Here is a 26,643-nt window from a genome sequence, read left to right as displayed (position 1 = left end):
ATTTAGCTTCTCCACACCAGCCATGTCTTTCTTGAATGCTCCTTTAGCACCTTGATTGTCCACTGGCCCCACTGATTGTTTGGCAGGCTTCCTGCTTCTGTTGTATTTTAAAAAAAAAAATTGCTGTCAGTTTCAGTATCTTTTGCTAGCTGCTCTTCAAATCCTTTTTTGGGCTGCCTAATTATATTTTTACACTTGACTTGCCAGATTCTATTTTCCTCTGTAGGGTGTGACTTTGAATTTTTAAAAGATGTCTTTTTGTCTCTAACCACCTCTTTTATTCTGTTGTTTAGCCATGGTGGCATGATTTTTGGTCCTCTTACTGGTTTGTTTGTTTTTAATTTGGGATATTTATATAGTTTGAGCCCCTATTATGGTGTTTTTTAAAAGTTTCCATGCATCTTGCAGGCTTTTCATTCTTGTGACTGTTCCTTTTAGTTTCCATTTAACTATCCTCTTTATTTTTACTCCTTTTTTAAGTGACATGCTACTGTGGTGGGTTTCTTTTGGTATTTTCCTCTATAAATTTCTCAAACTCAGGCACTCTTTAATGGAAAATGTAAGTATCAAAAGGACTCATTCTTTTAGTAGTCATGCCAAAAAATAATAAAGTACTGAATTTAGGAGATACCATTTTTAACCAACCAGCGTGGTGGGTCTAAAATTAGAAAGTATACAGTATCTTCAAAATTGCTCAGCAATGTAATTTCCTTCTCTGTCATCAGTTTATAAGACACACACAATTCCCTCTTTGTTTAGCTGAACTTAAGAGTACAAGCTGTTTCTCTGCAGCTAACATGACACTGAAAGGATCTTGTTCAGAATTTGTCACTCAGTGAAATGTTGCCAACAGCTGGAAGAAGGATGTAGCCTATCCACAACCCATTGCAACTGAGACAGGTGATACACTTTACAAACAAAAATTGGTACTCAGTCAATTTGCTGGCCTGCACAAGAATATTTCAGACATTGTAATAATTAGCTAGTGCACACTGCCACATCACATGTATTCCTATTTCAAACTCCCCGACCCTGCTGAAAAACCGATTTAACAATTTTTCCTTGAAAATAAATCAGATGTGAAATTTTACCTATATTCTGTAATGAAGGATAGCAAATAAAACATTAACTTACTCTAAAATGTAGTGAAAAAGCTTCATATAGCAAGATTTTTGAATGACCACTGACCTGCCCCTTGGTTAACATTTTAATACAAGTATAGGAAAAATAGTTATCTGGAAACTTAAGAAGCCAGGGACTGTTCTAGAGGATGTGTTGCGATGGACAAACTGTAAAGTATCTGAATCACATACTCTACAAACTTTTTGCTACAATAGATAACTAGTACACACAATAGAACAGGTTTAGTTATAAAATAAATTTAAAATGGATATACACTGATGGGATCTAGCAACAGAGGCAATTCCACAGTATTTGGAGGATCATGTTACAAGACAACAGCGCCTGGAACACATTACTCAGTTTGATCTTGTGCTCATAGACATGAGCATATAGTGTTATATTACAGAAGAGGTCTAGGGTGAAATCCTGCTCCCAAAGTCAATAGGCATTTTGCCATTTACTTTAATGGGGAAAGGATTTCACTCCTGGGCTGTAATGTGATTCTATAACATGTTTCTAATACCATTTAGTCTGCCTACAAAAGGAATACCAAACCATCTTACAACACATTTAGGACACTACGATGTCATAACAATTCCCCACCATGGTAGGTTTGTCTTGGGAGACATGAGACAATACATATTATGGGTAAAAAAAAATTAAAAAGTGCTTAAAGGATTCAGGAGCCTAAGTCCCTTTGACTTTCAATGGAAGCAAAATTAAAACATACTTTTAGAAATCTTTCTATTAGTTAAGCAATGGAGATAGTGTTTGGGCCCCAGTTGTGACTGACAAGCTTGTTCCAGCTAGCTAGCCTTCAACTAGCAAAACCTTTACATATGAAGCTTTCAATCCAACCTAGTAGTATAGTTTTTCTCCAAAGTCACCATATTCAGTTGTAGACCTATAACATTATGTGTCTCTGTTCTGATGCAAGACCTTCAGATATCCTTGGGTCAACACCAACTGTGAACTTTACCACGTGATTAGCAGCTAAGAGATTAATCTTCATGTTTTAAATATTATTTCTAAATGAGTACAGAAGTCTAACAGTAAACAGAAGACCACCGCTGTGCCCCTTGGCTTATTGTGTAAAAGTAAAAGATAAGGCAAAGTACACTGTGCTAACTGTTAAAACTTTAGAGTTCATTTTGTTTCTATTATTCACTCTAAATGAGAAAATCCATAGTTTTCCTCCCAGGTTCTACTTCATTTGTCACCTTAAATATTTGATATTTCTTATACTTATAGTATTCAGGTGTTGAAAAAACATACTTTTAAAAACCTGTATTTTGAACTTCAACTACTTAACATAGTGTGCCCTTTAAAGTCAGCCTAGCAAAATCATCATGGAAGTTGGCAAAGTTCCCAAGTTTTCTTCAGCCAAAGAGGTAGCCTTCAGAAAATGGAAATTACGTAGAGAAAGCTCCCAGTTTCCACATATACCTGGCATGATAGTATTAAACATATTTATCTATTATCTGAAAAAAGAGGTGCACAGATGAAGCAGAAAATTTGCAAATGATCAACCCAAATTTTCTCTTAAGAGAATGATTTTGATGAAAGTATGATGCATGTAGAAAAGTGAGGTGAATGGGTAGGGTGTTGACAGATGAAATTCACATATCTATTCAGGGGACACCATCATAGGGCCTAATCACATTAGCCACACTATCAGAGGCTCATTCACCTGCACATCTACCAATGTGATATATGCCATCATGTGCCAGCAATGCCCCTCTGCCATGTACATTGGTCAAACTGGACAGTCTCTACGTAAAAGAATAAATGGACACAAATCAGACGTCAAGAATTATAACATTCAAAAACCAGTTGAAGAACACTTCAATCTCTCTGGTCACTCGATTACAGACCTAAAAGTTGCAATTCTTCAACAAAAAAACTTCAAATCCAGACTCCAGCGAGAGATTGTTGAATTGGAATTCATTTGCAAATTGGATACAATTAACTTAGGCTTGAATAGAGACTGGGAGTGGATGGGTCATTATACAAAGTAAACTATTTCCCCATATTTATTCCATACCCCACACCATTCCTCAAACGTTCTTGTCAACTGCTGGAAATGGCCCACCTTGATTATCACTACAAAAGGTCTCTCTCCCCCCCTCCCCCCGCTGGTAATAGCTCACCTTTCCTGATCCCTCTCGTTACAGTGTGTATGGTAACACCCATTGTTTCATGTTCTCTATGTATATAAATCTCCCCATTGTATTTTCCACTGAATGCATCTGATGAAGTGAGCTGTAGCTCATGAAAGCTTATGCTCAAATAAATTTGTTAGTCTCTAAGGTGCCACAAGTACTCCTTTTCTTTTTATGAAATTCAGTGTAACAAATTAAAGATATTGTACATTGGAAGTAATTTAAGTAGTCACACACACTGCTGGATTCTAAATTAACTGTAACCATGCGGGGAGGGGGTCGGGGGAATAAAAAAAGACATAGGTGCCACTGCAGATAGCTCCAGGAACACTTCTGCTCTATCAAGTGCCACAGGTATGAATGGAGTATAAGACCTTGAATCGATCAGCATGTGCAACAGCAAAGAAAAAAAGCACACAGAAGGTTACAATATATACTGAGCACGACAGTAAGTAATTTTGAAGAGAAGTATAATGTTGTTATATCCGGGAGGAGTTGAAGGACCTATCTAGTGGGGACCCACATGGGTCAGCCTTGGTGTGACAGATACGGCAATTTCCTGTAGTAACTTTGTAAAACCTTACTGAATTAAGTTTAAATATCTTGAGGCTGTTATGAACTTATATCCACAGAAAAACTCTTGGATGGTGTCTGAAGGACTGTCTCCTATCATAGTCCTTTCTGCAGCTGGGGGAGGGGTGACTTCCGATAGGCTTATTAGCATGCCTGTAGGTTCATCTACTGTTCTAGAACGCTTCCACATTAAGAATAAATGTTCTTGCTTATGAAGAGCTGTGTGGGAACTTATAACTGCTGGCAACTACATTTGTTCATCGCCTCCAAAGAGAAAGCAAAGCACAGATGTTTGCTTATTTAGGCTTTCTGGCTTGCTGGGAATAGGCAGGGAACTGCAGCCTGGAAAACTCCCCATCAGTAGGGAGAGAGACAAGGGTCTCCACCAAAGAGAGATGATGACTGAGGAGCTGGATCCTAGAGCGGGTACCCTTGAGGGACCGGAGAAGGGGGAATACAGGTGCAGTTGCCGTAAACATCTGAGTCTGGTATTATTCAATATTTTAATGACTTGATGGAGTTGAAATAGGATTATAAAACCTGAGGATGACACCAACCTGGCAGGGGTTGCAACCACTTTGGAGGACTGGATTAGAATTTAGAAGGACCTTGATAAATTGAAGAACTGGTCTGAAACTAACAAGATGAAATTCAGCAAAGACAAGTGCAAGGTACAACATTTAGGAAGGAAAAATCAAAAGCACAAATACAAAATGGGAAATAATTGGCTAAGCAATAGTACTGCAGAACATGATCTGCGGATTACAGCAGACCACAAACTGAATATGAAGCACAATCTGATGCAGCTGCGAAAAAGGCAAGTATAATACTGGAGTATATTAATGGGAGTGTTGTATGTAAGACACAGGAGGTAAATTGTTCCACTCCACTTGGCATAGGTGAAGCCTCAGCTGGAGTAGCATATCCAGTTTCAGCACGACACTTTAAGAAAAAAGTGGACAAACTGGAAAGAGTCCAGAGGAAAGCAATAAAAACTATAAAAAATGTTAAGAAAATGAAGGTTACTTACCTGTAACCGAGCTTCATTAACACCGACTCTGCATATTCACACTCATGGGATGCTCCAGCCGGTGCACCCTGAACCATAAAATTCCAGTTAGCAGCAGCCATTGGAGTGCTCATGCGCCTCCTTTACCCCTCCCTTCAATGAACATTGAGTGTTCCAGAGCAAGGGTTTAAAAGGGGTGTGGGGCTCCAGCCATCTCAGTTCCTTCACCCACAACCCCAAGCCCTTTGGCACGTAGGACTCCAAGGTAGTGGGAAAGGCAGGCGGGGAGTGTGAATATGCAGAGTCCATCTCAAAGAACCTCCGTTACAGGTAAGTAACATTCATTTCTTCTTCAACAGTCCTCTACGTATTCCAACTCATGGGATAAATTAATAAGCAGTACTCTGACTCAGGATAGTGGGACCATGGAGTCCCAATTAAATAAGGACGGCAGGACTGTCTTGTCAAATTTTGAATCAGATCTAGATTCTAAATTGAAAGAACAGTGTTTAGTAAAGGTGTGAACAGAACTCTGTGTTGCTGCTCCATATATCTCTGTTAGAGAAAAGTGTCCAGAAGAAGAAGCCACAGAGGCTGCCTTTGATCTAGTAGAATTGTTCTAAATTCTTGAGGAAGGGGTAACCTTTTCAATTTATAAGCTTCAATAATACATAATATAGCCCATCCTGAAAACATTTGCACAGAAATAGCTTTTCCCTTGTTCTTCCTTTCATAAGCCATAAATATTTTTGGGACTGTCTAAATTGTTTTGTCTGGTCTAAATGAAAGGCTAAAGTGCTTCTAAAATCCAGAGTATGTAATTTAGCTCCACCATCCCGAGTATGATGTTTGGGGGGGAAAACACGGTAAAATTATAGACTGGTTTATGTGAAAATTGGAGGCCATTCTTGGTAATAACCTAGGGTGCATACAAAGAACTAAAAACTGGGAATGGTGGATCTGCCATAATGTATGTAATTCACTCATATGTCTTGCAGAAGTGACTGCTCTAAAAAATACTGTCTTTATAGACCACTGAAATAAAGAACAACTCTCCAAAGGTTCAAAAGGGCTAAGGAAGTTTCATCAATTGTAATAGCATTAAATTAAGACCCCAAGATGGCATATGACATCTTATTGAAGGGTTCAAGTTATTATGGTCTTTTAAGAACCTCTTAATGACATCATTTGTAAAAACTGATTAGCCCTCCGCAGGTACATGGTAGGCTGATATGGTTGAGAGATGAACCTTCACTGAAGACAATGAAAGAACTGCTTTCTTAAGATACAACAAATATTCTAATATATAATCAACTGGTGCTGTATACGGATATCATACACCGAAATCCACAATAAAAACCTTTTGCATTTACAACTATAACATTTCTACATAGACTTTTTCCTGGAATGTAAAACAACTTTTTTTCTAGCTGTCACAGAATCCTATTCCCCATGTTGTTAAATGAATAGACTGAAGATATGGATGATCCCAGGTTGTTGCAACAAGTCTGGTACCAGTGGCAGAGGCTCCATTAGTCCTCTAGACAGGCAAATTAATTCCAGATACCAGTGTTTTCTGGGCTTGCTGGTGCTGTTAAAACTACCTTGTCTGGTCTTAACTTGTTTATCACTCTCTGAATGAGGGAAAAGGGGGGAATTGCATACAGTAAGCGCTGACTAGTGTATTAAAAAGTCATCCGATATTAAGTCCCTTTCTCTGTCTGCTTTTGTGCAAAATTTCTGACACTTCCTGTTGCTACTGGATGTAAAAAGATAAATTATTGGATTCCCCATAATCTGATGAAATGTGTAACTATTTTGTCCTTCACAAACCACGCATGCATCTGTTATTTCAACCCACTCAGATAAATTGCAGGGGTGTTTTATTCCCCGGCTACATGGATTGCTATTGCACGAACATCGAGTTCTATACACTATTTCCAAAGATTATTTGCATCCATTTATAATTGTAGGGAATGAGCCTACCCTTGCTTGCTCAGATAACATAGTTCCATCTTATTGTCTGTTACCCCCCCTCCCCCGTCTGACCTGAGGTAGAAGTGACTTAAGAGACAGTCTGATTGCTCTCAGCTGTAATATCCCGATATGTAGGTTCTTTTCTTTTGGTGACCAATAAGATCAGGCTAACAAATTATTCCTCAAATGTGCTCTCCAGTGTAGATGCATCAGAGGTATTACTGACAGCACAGGCGAACTGAAAAATGTACTCTTAATTACTTTTTGAGTACACGTTAATGATGCCAACACCTGCTGTGGGATTACTATTTTGCAATGCATGCTGTCATAAATATAAAGGGAAGGGTAACCATCTTTCTGTATACAGAACTATAAAATCCCTCCTGGCCAGAGGCAAAACCCTTTTACCTGTAAAGGGTTAAGTAGCTAAGATAACCTCGCTGGCACCTGACCAAAATGACCAATGAGGAGACAAGTGGGGGGGGGGGGGAAGACGACACAAAGGGTCTGTCTGTCTGTGTGATGCTTTTTCCGGGAACAGATCAGAAATGCTCTTCAGAACTTCTGTTAAGTAATCTAGCTAGAAATGTGTTAGATTTCCTTTTGTTAAATGGCTGGTAAAATAGGTTGTGCTGAATGGAATGTATATTCCTGTTTTTGTGTCTTTTTTTTGCAAAGGTATAATGATGCCTCAACCTCTCCGGCAAAGCTCATGCAAGGCCACAGAATCGGAAATTACATTGGATTCACCAACAGGATGTTAAACTCAATGTAGTTCTCAATGTAGGCAGGGACTGTTGTACTTAACACAGCTTTAGATGGTCAGGGTTAACCCATGGTAATGCCTGTACTTTGGAAGTATTCACTTAGGCCATCCCAACTTTAACCTATCAAATGCATGAATTAAAAGATGTAAGTTATACTGCTAAAACATTACAAAGACCTCTTTTACTTTTCTAAATGATATAAATTAATGTAATTCTAAAGAATACTATTTATTGCAATGATTCTCAGACCGTGGAGCTCTTCCAGATATTCCATGGAGCACCTCTGTAACAAAAGGTGACATACTGTGTCCGTAAGTAATGTTGTAGCCCAGTACAATTTAAAAAAATGTTTCCAGAAGGTTTTTGTTGACCAATTCAAACATATCAAACAACCTACTAACCCCATCCCCCTGCATCCTGCATGAGAGTTTTATAGTCTTCTTTGTCAGACATCTCTTTGGTATGAATGTGACCCTGGATAAAATTTTCAAAAGTGACTAAATCACTTATGTCCAGATTTCAAAGGTATTTAGGTATTGCTACATTCAGCGTTCCAACGCTTAAGTCTCTTTTTCAAAAGGATTTTAGGCACTTAAGAGCCTAAATCCCACTGGCTGTCAAAAGAGATTTAGCCTCCTAAGTGTCTAAACCCCTTTTGAAAATGAGACTTAGGCATTGCAACACTGAGTACAGCAATGCCTAAATACCTTAAAAGTGTGAGCCTTAGGAACCTGAGTCCCATTCACATAGCCAATTTTGTAAATTCCACGCAAATTCAAATTTGCCACCACTACCAAAATTGAAGTGGTAGCAGACAGGAGGACAGGACCAAACTGCAAAGTGGACTATCTCTCCTGATAGTACTTGATTTAGTAAAAATACATGTAAAGCCCTATACCCAGAGGGAGGAAATAAACAGATAAAAATGGAAGGATGTTATCTATCAACTGCATCTTCTCTATTAAAAGCAAATGTATTTGTATTCGGTCTTCTTTCATTTTTTAAAAATATATATAACCTACTATTCTAGTTGCTGCAGAAAGGTGAGCGACTGGGAAAGGAATTTGAACTTAAGAAGCATGTCACTCTGTCATGAATTTACAGAATGACTATAAACAGACCTAATTAAAAAAAAATCAGGATAACTAACTGATTACACCATATTTTATTCTTCTACATTTGGTGTAGATGAGCTAAATTTAGCTTTTCAGGGAAAGGTGAAATATATAGTGTGACAGGGTCGGGCCAGATGGCTACAGAAGAGTAACAGAAGGCAGATATATTAGCCCCAGGTTAAGTAAGTCCCTTTTCCCTGGGTAAGGTAACAGGGAAGGTTCCAGAACAATCAGGAACTTTCTGGAGACAATTAAGACAGACAGGCTGATTGGCTGCAGGTGTTCTAATCAAGAAGCTGCTAGAATCAATTAAGGCAGGCCCTGAGGCACCCGGGTTTAAAAAAAAGAAAAGGAGTACTTGTGGCACCTTAGAGACTAACCAATTTATTTGAGCATAAGCTTTCGTGAGCTACAGCTCACTTCATCGGATGCATACTGTGGAAAGTATAGAAGATCTTTCTAAAGTGCCACAAGTACTCCTTTTCTTTTTGTGAATACAGACTAACACGGCTGTTACTCTGAAACCTGGGTTTAAAAAAGGAGCTCACTTCAGTTTGTTGTACGCGTATAAGGAACTAGGAGAAAGAGGCGCTAGGAGCTGAGAGTGAGAATGCATACTGTTGGAGGACTGAGGAGTACAGCATGATCAGACACCAGGAGGAAGGTTCTATAGTGAGGATAAAGAAGGTGTTGGGAGGAGGCCATGGGGAAGTAGCCCAGGGAGTTGTAGCTGTCACACAGCTGTTCTAGGAGGCATTCCACAGGGCCCTGGGCTGGAACCCGGAGTAAAGGGCGGGCTCGGGTTCCCCCCAAACCTCCCAACTCCTGGTCAGACACAGGAGGAGTTGACCTAGACTGTGGGTTCACGAAAATGGCCAAACTGAGGGCTGCCTTGAAGCTCCAAGGTGAGCAAATCTGCCAATAAGTGCAAGACCCACCAAGGTAGAGGAGGAACTTTGTCACAATAGTTAAATAAGCTCATTCATGAAGTGTACATTCAGTAACTCCTCACCTAATGTCCTCCCGCTTAACGTTGTTTTGAAGTTACGTCGCTGCTCCATTAGGGAACATGCTCGTTTAAAGTTGTGCAATGCTCCCTTATAACGTTGTTTGGCTGCCTGCTCTGTCCACTGCTTGTAAGATTCTGTGGAAGAGCAGCGACTTTACAAAGGAGCACTGAACAAGTTCCTCTTCTCCGTCTCCTCCCCCACCTTAGGACTTTCTGGGAGTGAGGGGGACCTGGAATGCTCTGGAGAGGAGGTGGTGGGGGTGGGAAGAGGTGGGCCTGGAGTGGAGCGGAGACAGGAAGAGGCAGGCCTGGAGCATCCCCCGGCAAAGTTGGTGCCTGTTCTTCTGGGGGGAAGCTGCTGCTGCGCAAGGTGCTTCCTAGTGTCCTTGCCTGCAGCAAGCTGTGCCTGTGTGGGGTAAGCCAGGGGTACCTCCCAACCACAGTACAGTACAGTATATAATGCTTTTGGTCTGCCCCCCCACCCCCCAAATTTCCTTGGAACCTAACTCCACGCATTTATATTAAATCTTATGGGAAATTTTGATTTGTTTAACATTGTTTCACTTAAAGTTGCATTTTTCAGGAACATAACTACAACATTAAGTGAGGAGTTACTGTAGTCATACAAAAAAACCCATTATGATTCCTGACTCACCTTTCTGCTCTATTACACAAGATTCCATTTTAATTTTTTTGGCATTAAGGCACATCAGATTTAAAAGAAAAAGCTAGGTTCAGAATATAAGAACATTTTAAAAGATTATTTTCTTTTTAAAAAGATGCATATGCAAACATATTTGAAATGCATATTAGCCTCACCAACAAATCTAGTTTTTAAAATATGTTTTATTAGAAAGTATGAAGTGGGAACTCCTTCAGCTGAAAAAACAAAAAACCCCCAAAAACTATGCATTGTTCAGGAAAGTGGTAGAAGACTCTGGCAAACTCATTAGATAAGAATGTTCAGAATTATTAATTTAGGCTGTGTGGCCTTATATAGTCATCAAGGCAGCAAAGAGATGATACAGAGTGAGTGGAACTATTGCCAGTTACTTTAGATTGGAAAATATGAGAACAAATCCATCGCTAGTTGCCAACTAATTCCTCCTCTGCTCCCCTAACAAATAAAGTGAAGGAAAACTTTTCTTGGCTACAGCCACTCCATTTCTAAATGGTGGAAAGGATTTTGTTATAGAACTTCACTACTATACTAAAAGTTATTTTAGATCCTGCTGCAGAAGATTAACACACAAATATTGAAGAAGATACAGTGGGAAAGAAATCTTGTAATAAAACAAAAAACATTACTACTTAGCAGTAATAAACCTGCTGTGTAAAAGTTATTTTATGAGTCGATTGCTTTTTGGACAAGTGCTATTCAGTAGGGGTAGGACTGACTCACTGGCAGAGTCTCAAGGTATTAGTAGGATCTGACATTTTCAGGAATGTTATGGTTATTCACAGTATTTCTGATTTTCATACTCTACTCCACCTGCAGTCCTAAGTCAATTAAATCTAGACTTTAAAATAAATTTCAAAATGTAGGGGACCAGTCTAGATTTGATTTTGACAAATAGGTAGGAATTGGCTGAGAATCTGAAAGTGGAAGGCAGCTTAGGTGAAAGAGATCATGAAATGGTAGAGTTAATGATTCTAAGGCATGGTAGGAGGGAAAACAGCACAATAAAGATAATGGATTTCAAGAAGGCAGACTTTAGCAAACTCAGGGAGTTGGTAGGTAAGATCTCATTGGAAGCAAGTCTAAGGGGGAAAACAGTTCAAAAGAGTTGGCAGTTTTTCAAAGAGACATTATTAAAGGGTCCAAGAACAAACTATCCCACTGTATAGGAAAGTTAGGGAAGTATGGCAAGAGACCATCCTGGCTTAACCAGGAGATCTTCAATGATCTGAAACTCAAAAAAGAGTCCTACAAAAAGTGGAAACTAAGTCAAATTACAAGGGATGAATATAAACAAATAACACAAGTATGAAGGGACAAAATCAGAAAGGCCAAGGCATAAAATGAGATTAAACTAGCTAGAGACATAAATGGTAACAAGAAAACATTCTACAAATACATTAGAAGCAAGAGAAAGACCAAGGACAGGATAGGTATATTACTCAACGTGGGAGGGAAATCAATAACGGAAATAGCACAAGTGTTAAATGACGTTTTTGTTTCAGTTTTTACCAAAAAGGGTCATAGAGATTGAACTTCTAACATAGTGAATGCCAGTGAAAATGACGTAGGATCAGAGGCTAAAAATTGAGGAAGAACAAGTTAAAAATTACTTAGACAAGTTAGATGTCTTCAAGTCATGAAGGCCTTATGAAATACATCCTAGAATACTCAAGGAGATGACTGAGGAGATATCTGAGCCATCAGCAATTATCTCTGAAAACTCATGGAAGATGGGAGAGATTCCAGAAGACTGGGAAAGGGCAAATATAGTGCCAATCTATAAAAAGGGAAATAAGGACAACCCATGGAATTACAAACAAGTCTGCTTAACTTCAGTATCTGGAAAGATAATGGAGCAAATAATTAAGCAATCAATCTGCAAACACCTAGAAGATAATAAGGTAATAAGTAACAGTTAGCATGGTTTTGTCAAGAACAAATCATGTCAAACCAACCTAACAGCTTTCTTTGACAGGGTAACAAGCCTTGTGGATAGGGGAAAAGCAGCAGATGTGGTAAATCTTGACTTTAGTAAGGTTTATGATACTGTCTCCCATGACCTTCTCGTAAACAAACTAGGGAAATACAACCTACATGGAACTACGATAAGGTGGGTGCATAACTGGTAGGAAAACCATTCCCAGAGAGTAGTTATCAATGGTTCACAGTCGAGCTGGAAGGGCATATCAAGTGGGATCCTGCAGGGATCAGTTCTGGGTCTGATTCTGTTCAATATTTTCATCAATGATTTAGATAATGGTATAGAATACATTTATAAAATTTGCAAATAATACCAAGCTGTGAGGGGTTGCAAGTGCTGGGAGGATAGGATTAAAATTCAAAATCATCTGGACAAAGTGGAGAAATGGTCTGAAGTATATAGGATGAAATTCAGTAAGGACAAATGCAAAAGTACTTCACTTAGGAAGAAACAATCAACTGAAAACATACATGGGAAATGACTGCCTAGGAAGGAGTACTACAGAAAGGGATCTGGGGGGTTATTGTGGATCTCAAGCTAAATATGAGTCAACAGTGTAACACTGTTGCAAAAAAAGCAAACATCATTCTGGGACGTATTAGCGGGAGTGTTGTAAACAAGATATGAGAAGTAATTCTGCTGTACTCCATGCTGATTAGGCCTCAACTGGCATTTTGTATCTAATTTTGGGCACCACACTTCAGGAAAGATGTGGACAAATTGGAGAAAGTGCAGGGAAGAGCAACAAAAATGATTAAACGTCTACAAAACATGACCTATGAGGGAAGATTGAAAACACTGGGTTTGTTTAGTCTGGAAAAGAGAAGACTGAGGGGGGACATGATAACAGTTTTCAGGTACATAAAAGGTTGCTATAAGGAGGAGGGAGAAAAACTGTTCTCCTTACCCTCTGAGGATAGAGCAAGAAGCAATGATCTTAAACCGAAGCAGGGGCAGTCTGGGTTGGACATTAGGAAAAATGTCCTAACTGTAAGAGGGGTTAAGCACTGGAATAAATTGCCTAGGGAAATTGTGGAATCTTCATCACTGGAGATTTTTAAGAGCAGGTTAGACAAACACCTGGCAGGGATGGTCTAGATAACACTCTTAATCCTGCCATGAGGGCAGCAGACTGGACTAGATGACCTCCTGAGGTCCCTTCCAGTCCTACAATTCTATGCCAGTTCTGTTTCCTATAATCAAGAGCACCGTTATTCTCATTCTAGCGCATAGGTGTCCACTATCTCTAAAACACTATAGTTCATCCCAAGTGGCAACTTTTTTTTTTTTTCAAATGAGACTTCAGCTAAGGCCCAGGGGAATGCAGAACGAACTACAATCTGAAGGAGATTTGTACCAGACTGTGCCTGTTCTGAGAATAGAGTGCTTCACTGTCTATCTGGCACCTTTTACAAGAACTAAATGGGCATGTACAGACACAGAATTTGGTGGGGGGATTTGGCCATGTGAATCTCAACTGCTAGATCTTGAGACTCTAAAAGATATGTACTACTCTGGCATCATGTCACTCATAAAGTGACCTACACCTTTTAGGAAGGGATTTTAATTGGGATTTGCATCTAATTTAAAATCTTAACTCAAAGGATTTGCATTTACATCACCTGTTAGACAAGTAGCCCTGAGCTAACATGAACAAAGGCTCCCATGTGACATCCCTTGTGATAAATTGGTATATAGTCATATAGAGCCAGAAGCAGGATATAGGCCATTCATGTCTGAACAACTCAATAACTCTTCCATTTCTATCCTCTACACTCTTACATTTTTCATGCCAAAGGATAAAAATGCTCCCAAAACCAACAGAACCCCCCTAAATCCCTACACTTTTACTCATTTTGGAGAGGGAGTTCATTGTGGGGAGAAATAGAAATAAATTTCCTGACCTCCCACAAAAAGGCAGTCAATTTCTTCCAAATACAAAACTAAAATTCTTTTAAATTCCAGTCATCCAATGTTGCCTACATGTAGCAATACTACGTGACTCCACCCCCTTATCTTATCAATTTATCCTTGAAATATTTCCTTAACATTTTTTACATATACCTCTGCAATTTTCACCCATATTCCCTTTTACTAGGCATTAATTGTTTGTCCCAGACGGATGAAACGATCTGTAAAGGATGACTTCGTAGCTATATGAGCTGTAAGTCTCCTCAAACAGAACATCTCTAACCAATCTAGGTGTAGTAGCATCAGTTGCTCTAAGGCTTTTCCTAGAATGAAAATGTACAAATGCTATCTGATTTGCAAACTTGCCCTGGAGGATATTTTAGCGTCCTGTGAACAAAGAATTCTAGAAAATGTTTATTGAGACAACGACAAACATTCAGATTCAGAATAGGATAGAAAAAACTATATTCTATTTATGTCAAAGGAAGAAATGGTGAAAAGGATAAATGGAGAGGCAGTTCTAAGCACAATTCCCAAACCTGAGCCATTCTTTTTAGGTGACAGATCTGAGGAACTGTCCCAGATTGAGGTACCATTAGAGAGTGTTCTGACAGGTTGGATCAGAGAAACCCCCTGGGAGCTGCCACCTGATGTGCCAAAACTACTTCTGCCCCTGCTTTCCCTGCCAGCTTAGGACTCCAGCACCCTGTCTTGCTGAGCAAGACACACCATTTTGCTCCAACACAGACCCAGGGTCTGAACCACTTACCCCAAAGCTGCAGACTTAACTGAAAGCAAGTTAAGAAGTGTTCCTGCCTTTAACACTCAGATGCCCAACTTCCAGTGGGGTCCAAACCCTAAATAAATCCGTTTTACCCTGTATAAAGTTTACCTTATACAGGGTAAACTCATAAATTGTTCACCCTCTATAACACTGATAGAGAGATATGCACAGCTGTTTGCACTCCCAAGTATTATTAATTAACCCGGAGTATGTATTAAGTAAAAAAGTGATTTGATTAAATACAGAAAGTAGGATTTAAGTGGTTCCAGTAGTAACAGACAAAACAAAGTGAATTACCAAGTGAAATAAAATAAAACATGCAAGTCTAAGTCTAGTACAGTAATAAAACTGAATACAGATAAAATTCTCACCCAGTAAGTTTCCTTTTACAGACTAATCTCCTTCTAGTCTGGGTACAGCAATCACTCACACCACCTGTAGCTACTATGCTTTGTTCCAGTTTCTTTCAGGTATCCTTGGGGGTGGAGAGGCTCTCTCTTTAGCCAGCTGAAGACAAAATGGAGGGGTCTCCGGGGGTTTAAATAGACTTTCTCTTGTCGGTGGAGAGCCCCTCCTCTCTCCTATGCAAAGCCCAGCTACAAAATGGAGCTTTGGAGTCACCTGGGCAAGTCACATGTCCATGCATGACTGAGTTCCTTACCAGTCAGCCACATTCCTGGGAAAGCCCAGATGTGGACTGGCGTCTCCAAGTTCATTGTTGGCTTAAGGGCTTCTTGACTGGGCACTTACTGAGAATAGTCTTTTCTCAGGAAGCTGACCAACTGCTTCACTAAAACCTACTCAGAATCAAACAAGTATGCAGCCAATATTCATAACTTTGACTACAAAAATGATACATGCATACAAATAGGATTAATAGATTCAGTAGATCATAATCTTTACAGAGATATGTTACATGGCATATGTAGCATAAAACACATTCTAGTTATGTCAGATATATATTCATAAGTATATTTCCATAAAGCCTTATGGGGGGCACCATCACAGATGTTTTGGAACAAATTGATAAATTAAACAGCAATAAGTCACCAGGATCAGATGGTATTCACCCAAGAGTTCTGAAGGAACTCAAAAATGAAATTGCAAAACTACTAACTGTAGTTAAAGTCATCCCTGAATGTTAACAGATTTGAAACAACAACTTTACTCAATTTAAGGAAACATACCTGCTTTTGCAAAGATAGACTCCTGCTAGCTGTACATCTTTTTGATGTGTGAATACACAATATGAATTGGTTTTGGCTCAATAAAATCAAAAGAAGTGTCTATTTTCATTGTTGTTTGTATGGCACAGAGACATCTTGAATAGACAAGTGCCTGGAGAAATGGTAGATTTCTAAAATGTGATTGCACCAACAGTCTGATTTCGAATACAGAAATCAGATTTAAAAATATGTAAAAAAAAATCTGACTAACAGGAAAGGTGTTATGTAAATGTTATCGTTCTAAGACCTGTGAATCTAATTTCACTATGAATATAATTCCAAGGTTAAAAAAAAAAGTCTTGCCACTAAAGGCACTGCAACTTTTGCTAGGTTGATAGTCAAACCTTCTAGATAATGTCCTGTGATAAGGTAAGTCCAGGGAATTCTTGTGATGCATAAAGAGTCCTCATGCTTCAGTCTCTTTCCATCATAAAATCAGAAGACCTCATTCATTCTTACTATTCTTATTATACACTAGGCAAAAAGCAGAGCAATGATTCATAGCTAGATTTTTTTACTTACGGGTTTCCTAAGGAAAAAAATAGATAGCGCTCCAATTAAGGGCATGTCTCCAATCAGTGGTTCCAGGATAACCCTCATAGTACCATGAATCTGAAAAAGGGGAAAAAAAATAAAAGGATAATGTAATTCACTCCAACCAATATAGGTACTTTATGTAGATTAAGTGCACCCAGTAGAAAATACACACACAACTATGTTTTTGAAAGTCTTTCATTACGGGTGAGTTTATGCAAGTGCAGATGGCCCTATATGCCACTGAAGTCTAACTAAAGCCCTTAACAAGGGGGAGTTAAGTGGTACATAGGTCTTTGTGCAAGTCCTCTGTAAATGGACGCATTCACACTAAATTGTGTTAAGTCACACTAGCATACTTTTGATTTATATACAATTGATGCTAAACATTCATGGATGCTACTTTACTACAAATAAATAATAAATGTGGAAATATGTATTTACTCATATGCCACAAAGTGCTGCAACAGACATACATGTATAGCTGTGCAGCGGGGTGACTACCTCGCTCCTGTCCTGAAGGGATTAAAGCAGCCCGGGAGAGGACTGTGAATAGGAAAAGCAGGCTGATTGGGAAAGCAGCCACAGCTGTGGCCAGCTTAATCTAAGTCCACCTGGCCCTTATAAGAGGGCTGTGGGCCAGAAATGAAGACAGATACTCTTTCTAGCTTCCTAGAGAGAGAAGGACCTGGCTGCCTGGGAAGCTAAGAAGGGTACCTAGGGTGGAGCAGTGCTGGGGAAGGGCAGAGGGAGCTGGGGAGCTCCAGCCTATCAAAGCCCCAGGCTGCAGACATAGTGAAAGGCCTATGAAAGGGCACTGGGGCTGCAGAGGGGCAGCCCAGAGATAGGCAGAGGCAGCTGGTTCAAACCCTCTTGCCAATGATGAGTGGTTCATAGACTGCAGTCTGCCCCAGGCAGCGGGGGCTAGATGGTGACTGGCAGTGGCCACTAAGGCAAGGTGGGGGAAGAGGGTTGGGGGATCCCCTAGGTGGGAGACTTGGATTGTGGGTAACTGCTGGGAAGGAACCCTAACAAGGAGGCTACCAGGGTCCGGGAGGGACACCGGGGCCAGCGGCAGGCGAGATGCCAGCCTGCAGAGGGCACTCCTGGCTGGAAGAGCTAATTTCCAGGATGACCGACAGGAGGCACCGCACCGGTCAGTCGTCGCCCCACAACAGACACAAGTAAACGTGAATTCTTATAAATATACCTTATGAACTAATTCATTCTTAAAAACTTTTATTTCTGCCCCATGCTGTTCTCAGCAGAACATACCATATGTTTAACATTTATTTCCATATTTGAAAGAATAAATTAATTAGTATGTCAAGAGTATACTAATGCAATTTAAATTACTATATTGTAACAAAGACCAATGGTATGTAATTCAAAGGTAATAACAAAAGCAACAGAATTAGTAAATTATATTTTGTGTGTCAACTGGTAAATTGTGTCATGACAAATGTGAGAATTTTGTAAAACTGTGGTTATGGTGAAACAAGAGAAACTGAACTTCACCTGTATACTTTTTACACCAGCTCTGCAGAAGTATCTCTTGATCTCCAAATCAATTTCACAATTGCCAACAAAACTGAGGAAAAACAGAAAACCACAGTACTGTATAAATGTTTTACATTTCTAGACTCTAAAATTGTGACACATTTAATTGCTAACCCCAACATTCTTTTCCCAATCAAACGAAACATTTCATATGAAACAGTTCTGCTTTTCAGAAACTACTATATTCTATATAAAAATAACTATAATTTTAAAGCACTAAGACAATTCTATTCTGAAGACAGATTGTAAAATCAGATGGAAGAGGTGTACTCATCTTTAAAACTGTATGTAAAAGAGGAAAAAAGCAGAAAGTTATAGTCCTGGGAAATAATGGAAGTATTTATTATGAACACACCCTTCCTTTTAGGGGCACGTTATATGATTTTCTCATTCGTTGTATGGTGCCATGAGAAAACACTCAGACCTTGAGAAGTACCCTTGATTATTATAGGCAGAGCTAGTAGGGCCATCTCTTATTATAGTTGTCTGACACTTACAATTATAGGACCCTGTTTTCAGTTGCTTATAACTTTGCCAAATAAACTATTCGGGCTGAAGTTTTCTATGCTGTCTGAATTGTTTTGGAAAATTGTTCCGCCATTTTCATGAACAAGGTGGGAGGAGGGGGGCACAGTAATCTTGTTTTGCACATGTTAAATTTTTTGTTACCTTTAATTTAAAAAGCTCTAGCAGGATGCTGATAAATTAGAGAGGGTTCAGAGAAGAGCCACAATAATGATTAATGGATTAAAAACCATGCTTTTCATAGTGATAGACTCAAGGAGCTTAATCTATGTAGCTTAACAAAAGAAGATTAATAATGGGCTCTTCAATCTAGAGGAGAAATGTGTAACATGGTTCAATGGCTGGAAGCTGAAGCTAGACAAATTCAGACTGGGAATAAGGTGCAAATTTTTAATGGTGAGAGTAATTAAGCATGGGAGCAACATACCAAGGATGTCCATCACAGACAATTTTTAAATCCAGCTTGGATGTTTTTCTAAAAGATATGCTCTATGAATTATTTTTGGGAAGTTCTAAAGCTTGTGCTATACAGGAAGTCAGATTAGATGATCACAATGATCTCTGTGGCCTTAACATTTGACTCCCTCATAATTTGCAACAAGGTATTGGATGTTGGGAGGAGGTATCTTTAGATTTCCCCCACCCACATGAAAATCCACCCATGTATGCTTTTGATTAAAAAAAAAAAAAACAAAAAAAACATTCCACACATGCGCAGTAGAGACTTCAGGGATTTTAGCTGCTAAAATCGGTGAAGATTCTATCCCCACTGAAAGAAAAGGAGTACTTGTGGCACCTTAGAGACTAACCAATTTATTTGAGCATGAGCTTTCGTGAGCTACAGCTCACTTCATCGGATGCATGCCGTGGAAACTGCAGCAGGCTTTATTTAAACACAGAGAATATGAAAAAATACCTCCTCCCACCCCACTGTCCTGCTGGTAATAGCTTATCTAAAGTGATCATCAGGTGGGCCATTTCCAGCACAAATCCAGGTTTTCTCACCCTCCACCCCCCCACACAAATTCACTCTCCTGCTGGTGATAGCCCATCCAAAGTGACAACTCTTTACACAATGTGCATGATAATAAAGTTGGGCCATTTCCTGCACAAATCCGAACCTGGATTTGTGCAGGAAATGGCCCAACTTTATTATCATGCACATTGTGTAAAGAGTTGTCACTTTGGATGGGCTATCACCAGCAGGAGAGTGAATTTGTGTGGGGGGGGTGGAGGGTGAGAAAACCTGGATTTGTGCTGGAAATGGCCCACCTGATGATCACTTTAGATAAGCTATTACCAGCAGGACAGTGGGGTGGGAGGAGGTATTTTTTCATATTCTCTGTGTATAAATAAAGCCTGCTGCAGTTTCCACGGCATGCATCCGATGAAGTGAGCTGTAGCTCACAAAAGCTCATGCTCAAATAAATTGGTTAGTCTCTAAGGTGCCACAAGTACTCCTTTTCTTTTTGCGAATACAGACTAACACGGCTGTTACTCTGAAACCTATCCCCACTGAGTTTACTCCAGCCCGGGCCTGAGGACTTTCCCTGAAATTGCAGATGTTGTGGGCCATGACGAATCCTGAACTGACAGCAGGAAGCCTGTCTCTCCTGTCTTAATGACTTCTAGTAGGCACAGGCAGCATGGAGGACAAAGCTAACTGTTTCAAAAGCAGAGGGGTCAAGAACTGGATCTTGAGGGCAGGATGGATTGGGACAAGGAGCAGGTGTGAGGCAGGGGGAGAACTGAGTCTACAGCTGCAAGCCAAGGAAGAAGGCTACACCTGGGTGACAAAGAGACTAGACAGGGAGCCAGGAAAGGGGAAAAAAGCATAGGTTGGGGGACTGGGATTCAGTGTGAAGCTGCAATTGGGTGAGCAAAGAGAATGGAACAATGATGCAGGGCGGATGCTGAGACTGGACAAGGAGCTCAGGAAGAGAGGGATGTGGGTGGACGAGAAAAGCAGACTAGATGAAGACTTAGGGGAAGGAGTATGGACTGGCTGGGGAAGGAGACTGAGATGAGAAGCCTGAGGAATGGAGACAGGGACTGGGGCAAGGAGCTGGGGGTAAGGAAGTGACGTGACTGGAACAGGGACAGGTTGGAGGGTGTCAAGGCAGAAGGGGGTTACACTTAGGGGGAATGGGAAGAGGAGATTGTACCCACTAGATTACATTCCCCTCCAGAGCCAGGAATCTTGGATTCCGTTCTTGAGTCTCACCTTTCATCTTCTGTCAGCATATATCTGTGAAACCAACTGGCAAAGTATCCCATTCCTTTCTAGTGGTGGTCCACATAGAGGATGACAACTTACTTTTATTATCAATGACTCTGTTAAGTCAAGTGGAAAAGGTGGTGTGGTGGATCTAAAAGTTCCAGTATTGCCAAAGAACCATTTGAGCGCGCGCACACCCACCCCCGCCCCCCACAGTAAAAGAATGTTAAGCTTGAAAGTCAAGCAATCGAAAGTTAGGAAATGCCAGAATTAAGGTTGTATGTGCAACCTGAATTTGGCCACCTCATGCATATGCATTATAATACATTCTTTAATTACATAATCACTTATTATTTTTCCATAGAACCACTGCCTCATTCAGTGCAAAGAATGGATAGTGCTCATTTAGCTAGCTGTTCAATATTTTCTCTTCTTTGTTCAATGAAGGCCTTATTTATACTACACATTATTAAAACCTTGTTCTGAATACAGAATTATTAATTTCCTCATGGGCTTTTTGATGGCACTCCTCACTATAGTACTGGAGTGCTTCACATATTAATGAATTTATTTTCACTATACCCCTTTGAATATTACTATCCTCATTATGCAGATCAGAAGCTGAGAGACAGTAAGGTCAAAAATATCCACTAATTTTGGGTGCTCAATTTGACACACCTAGGACTTGATTTTTCACAGTACTTAGAATTATACAGCAATTTATAGTTTCAAAGCAGAGCTCCCACTGACTTCAGTTTTAGTTATGTGTTCTCAGCACTCTGAAATTAGATCTCAGAATCTGAAATCATGCATCCAGAAATGACAGAACACACAACTAGTGATCACCTGTGAAATATTTGGTTTAAGTGACTTGTCTAGCATCACATAGGAACTCTGTGGCACATCCAGGGATACCATTTCCCAGGGCTGCATTCAACTGTCTTAACCATCTCTTCCAGCAATCCCCTGGCTCATTCACTACACACCTCTCAGCTAGAGCAACAGATAAAGCAGGGGTCCTACAGATTACAGCTTCCTTTACTACACAACCCTGATTTATCCCTAGAGCAGGTCCAGTTTGTGCGCTGAGTGAAACAAGGGTCCTGTGGAAAAAATAGTACTGAATCACATAATTCATACAAAACATTGTATCATAATGCATATGCTAAAAAGAGATCAAATTAAGGTTGTATGGGCAACTTTAATTCAGCCTTTCCTAATTTTTCAGTGCATGACTTTGCCTTCTTAAATATGTTTTTAAATATTGTGTGTGTGTGTGTAATATATTAGTTTTTGTCTTTGTGTGTGTTAAGAGTTTATCAAAACAAACTGGCCACTAGAAGTAAACAGCACCAAACTGGAAAAAATCAGTAACAACCTTTAATCTTAGAATATATTAGAGAAAACTTTGCCCTTTAACACATTTTGCTGGGCCCATGTACATGCGACACTGTTAGGCTGTACCATCACCTACTATTTGGAGTCTCATTTAACAAGCACAGTTTATCTAATTGAGATCATAATGGTCCTGAAATATTTAAGACTACTTTAATTTGCAGATCACTAAAGTGACAGAGACATATCATAGTCTAGTGGGGAACACTTTAATCCACAGCCTTTTGATTTCTTAGATATTCATCCTCTCGGTGTGTTCCATAAAAGTGCCTTGGGGGTTACTCATAGTATGAAAGAGGAGAATTAATAGACCATGAAGTGTACAGTTGCTTTAGCTGGCAAGCCATAACAGTCGTCAGTGAGTCAGTATCAGACAAACAGAAGGATTACTGACCTAATGGATTAACATCTCATTTAGATTTTTTTTTTTTGTTGCTAACTTTTTCGTTACTTAAATGGCTCTCAAAGTTTGTGAGCCTTTCAAATAAATTTTAAAAAAACAATAATATTCTCCCTTCCACTTCCTTCTTTGCCACCAAGAAGCAGATTAAGAAAATGTAGCTGGGCTTACCTGAAAATTTCACTTTTTCAAATAATAAGGGCTTGTCTACTTGGGGAAGTTAGCATGCAGCAAGAGTGTCAATTTACAGCACACTATCTACTCTGCATTACATTTTCATATAAGAATATAAGAACTGTCATACTGGATCAGACCAAAGGTCCATCTAGCTCAGTATCCTGTCTTCCGACAGTGGCCAATGCCAGGTGCCCCAGAGGGAATGAACAGAACAGGTAACCATCAAGTGATCCATCCCGTTGCCCATTCCAAGATTCTAGCAAACAAAGGCTAGGGACATCATCCGTGTCCATCCTGGCTAATAGCCATTGATGGCCTATCCTCCATGAATGTATCTAGTTCTTTTTTGAACCCTGTTATAGTCTTGGCCTTCACAACATCCTCTGGCAAAATGCTCCACAGGTTGACTGTGCGTTATGTGAAGAAATACTTCCTTTTATTTGTTTTAAACCTGCTGCCCATTAATTTCATTTGGTGACCGCTAGTTCTTGTGTTATGAGGTGTAAATAACACTTCCTTATTCACTTTCTCCACATCCATCATGATTTTTTTAGACCTCTATCATATTCCCCCTTCTTCGGCTCTTTTCCAAGCTGAAAAGTACCAACCTTATTAATCTCTCCTCATACAGAAGCTGTTCCATATCCCCAATCCTTTTTGTTGCCCTTTCTGAACCATTTCCAATTCCAATATATATTTTTTGAGATGGGGTGACCACATCTACACTAATTATTCAAGATGTGGGCATACCAGGGATTTACATAGAGGCAATATGATATTTTCTGTCTTATTATGGACTCTTACAGGCACTAAAAGTGCCATTGGCCAATTTAGCTTAGTACATTTTTAGGGCTTGTTTCAAGAGCAAGTTACTGCACAGCAAGCCGGGTAAATAAAAATCAACGATAAAAAAAAATTGGATCTTTTTAAATTTAAATTGCTTTTTTCCTCAAAGCATTTTATCAAAAAAATCTGATCTAAGAGTTTTAATTAAGATACATTACAGCTCAAAGATATCTCATCATGGAATAGGGATTACAAATTCTAATTCTATAGTATGAGACAATATATTCATGTAATGTTTAAGAGAAGTTTTGTAAATGAGTTCCAATAGTTCATGGATTATGGACCCAATTTTATGGGGTTTCAGGGGCTTCTGTATAGATTTAGGTTAATCTTTCTATCTGCCCAATGGGACTCAGTGCTCAGTCTAGAAGATACCATCAGAGATGCTTAGTTTTCCAGTTCTCAAACTGTGGATTTGTGTCTCCAGAGATGACATGCTTGTTAAGAGTAAAAATGGTTTTATATAAATATATAGAAGTAAGAAATAACAGACCTCAACCCTATTATCCCTCTGCAAATTTGTGTACACAGAGTCAATCTCTTACCTCTCTAAAGGTACAAAGCTTCAAGAAATTAAATTAATAGAGGATGGTTTGGGGTGGAATAGATCTGGACAAGGGGAAGAAGTCTGGAGATAAATGTGAGAAGGGAGGGACAGGAAGTAGAAACAAAAGTGAAACTGTTTGAGCAGCATATTCCAGAAGTCTCGAGGTCTTCCTGAGTTTAGCCTCCATTGATTTGAGATTTACCATACCATTTGCTCACTAGAAGGGAAAACCTGTAACGGCAGCAGGCTGTAAGAGAGACCCAGTTTGGGAATAAGAACCATTCAAGAAATATGTTTGCTAATGATGTTTTAAAGAAAGTCACACCAGTAAACTAGTGGAAGTGACTTAAGCACTTGGATTCAGAGACTGTTGAAGTGATAATCGCACTTAACAGCAATAGTTTCTTCTGCCAGTGTAGAAAGAATATTTTCTTCCTTTGGACTAATTCATTCCAAATTGAGAAATTGTTTGGGACCTGGAAAAGCAGGAAAGCTTGTTTTTCTTTTCCAGATTATGAACAAACAGGAAAATGAAGGTGAAGACAACTGAGTTAGATGCAGAAGCCAATATTTTTTAAGTTTCTCATATTAACCTGGCTGACATAGTCGATTTGATTTTTAATATTAATATTTCATTTAACTATTTTAAACAATTTTAACAAAAACAAACCTGATTTTAAAAAACTTGAATGTTTAACTAAATTCAAAAAATCATATGCTTTTTTTGTTAAAATATTATGTTTGCTGTTAAAGAAATAAATCCAGAATACAAAATGTTGTTGTTTTAGTTAAATAAAACAATTTAAATGTCTGTCTGTCTGATGTTCTCCGAATACAGTATGGCAAGAAAATCCTCCAAATGTTAATGATTAACCTGTTGAACGGGAGATAGTGACTTCATAAATATCAGCTTCAGTTACCTTTGGTAAATAAAATAACCAAACAATCATTTTCTGATATACCTGTAAAACTAATCTGAAAAGTTTTCAAAATAAATCACTTTAAACAGGGCTGGCTCCAGGCACCAGCGTTCCAAGCAGGTGCTTGGGGCGACAGTTAGAAAGGGGTGGCAGTGTTTCCGCGGCGGTAGCAATTTGGCGGCAGCCCCTCTGTCCTGCCAGCCGCAGCAGCAATTCAGTGGCAGCTTCTCCGTCTTGCCGTCCGTGGCAGCAGTTTTTTTCACTGCTTGGGGCGGCAAAAACTGTAGAGCTGGTCCTGACTTTAAAAATGCATAGTGTGTACCTTCTAAAATGTGTACCTATGCTTCTATAATGTGTACCTACACCTATCTCTGAGTTGTGAAGAATACGTATTAAGGTTATAACAAGCAACAAGAATGTATTTTTATGTAGAAATCCAAGATTAGAGTCTTCCTGACTAGTGATTTAAATCAATTTGATTTAAATCAACCCACCCTGACAGCAAGCCAAGGTGTGACTCTACAGTCCCATGCAGACACTGCTACAGCACAGTGAAATCTGCAGAGCAGGGCTTAGCATGCTGCTACATCAAAATGTAATACTCCAAGCTGCACTCCAGGACTTTCATTGCATTGTACCACTGTTCATATGGAACTTCACTGTGCAGCAAGCTGGTGTGCAAAGATTTACTTCCTGGCTTGCAATACAGTAGTTTGCTGCACAGATAAGCCCGAGAGTGAATTAAGGTAAAGGTCACAAAGGCACTTTTAGTGTGCAGTAAGAATGTTTACACAGGGAGTTAGTGGAGAGTAGCCAGCGTACTGTAAATACACCCTCACTGGTTGAGCTCTAACTTTCCAGGTAGACAAGCCCCAAAGTCCACAGATCCATTACACTGGGTACTTCAGCCTGCTTGCACCTTGGGCAGAACCAGATTTGTCAATCACTGGCAACAGAGACGTGCCCCATCTCCTGATGCACCCTCCAGCTGAGGAAACTTCCACAGCCAGGATAATTCAAAGCTACTTTCCTAAATTCGACTCTGTTAAGTACATCTTATGGAAAACATTTCTCCTATTCCAGAGCACAGTGAATTCTACATAACAACAAACTCAAATCCTTGTATGTTAATTTTCATCTTTGTACGGGATCATTTGTTTGTCCCAAGGTGAGCCAGATCCTACACAAAGAAAGAAAAATTTC

At 39.5% G+C, this 26,643-nt stretch overlaps 1 protein-coding gene across 4 annotated transcripts in view; it reads right to left on the bottom strand.

The window, feature by feature from the left end:
- The window catches only part of ESYT2 (extended synaptotagmin 2), a 130,286-nt gene that overhangs the window by 52,101 nt on the left and 51,542 nt on the right, over nucleotides 1-26,643 (bottom strand). For all 4 annotated transcript variants that reach the window (XM_073334532.1, XM_073334533.1, XM_073334534.1 and 1 more), the window contains 2 exons: nucleotides 18,371-18,443; nucleotides 16,841-16,930 (listed from right to left, as the gene is read on the bottom strand). In XM_073334532.1, the coding sequence (XP_073190633.1) occupies nucleotides 16,841-16,930; nucleotides 18,371-18,443 (163 nt within the window). The remainder of the gene's footprint in view (nucleotides 1-16,840; nucleotides 16,931-18,370; nucleotides 18,444-26,643) is intronic.

Source organism: Lepidochelys kempii, chromosome 2 (genome assembly GCF_965140265.1).
Source record: "Lepidochelys kempii isolate rLepKem1 chromosome 2, rLepKem1.hap2, whole genome shotgun sequence".
NCBI classification, from domain to species: domain Eukaryota; kingdom Metazoa; phylum Chordata; order Testudines; family Cheloniidae; genus Lepidochelys; species Lepidochelys kempii.
Note: the sequence above shows the minus strand (reverse complement) of the source record. Positions and strands in the feature narration are given on the sequence as shown.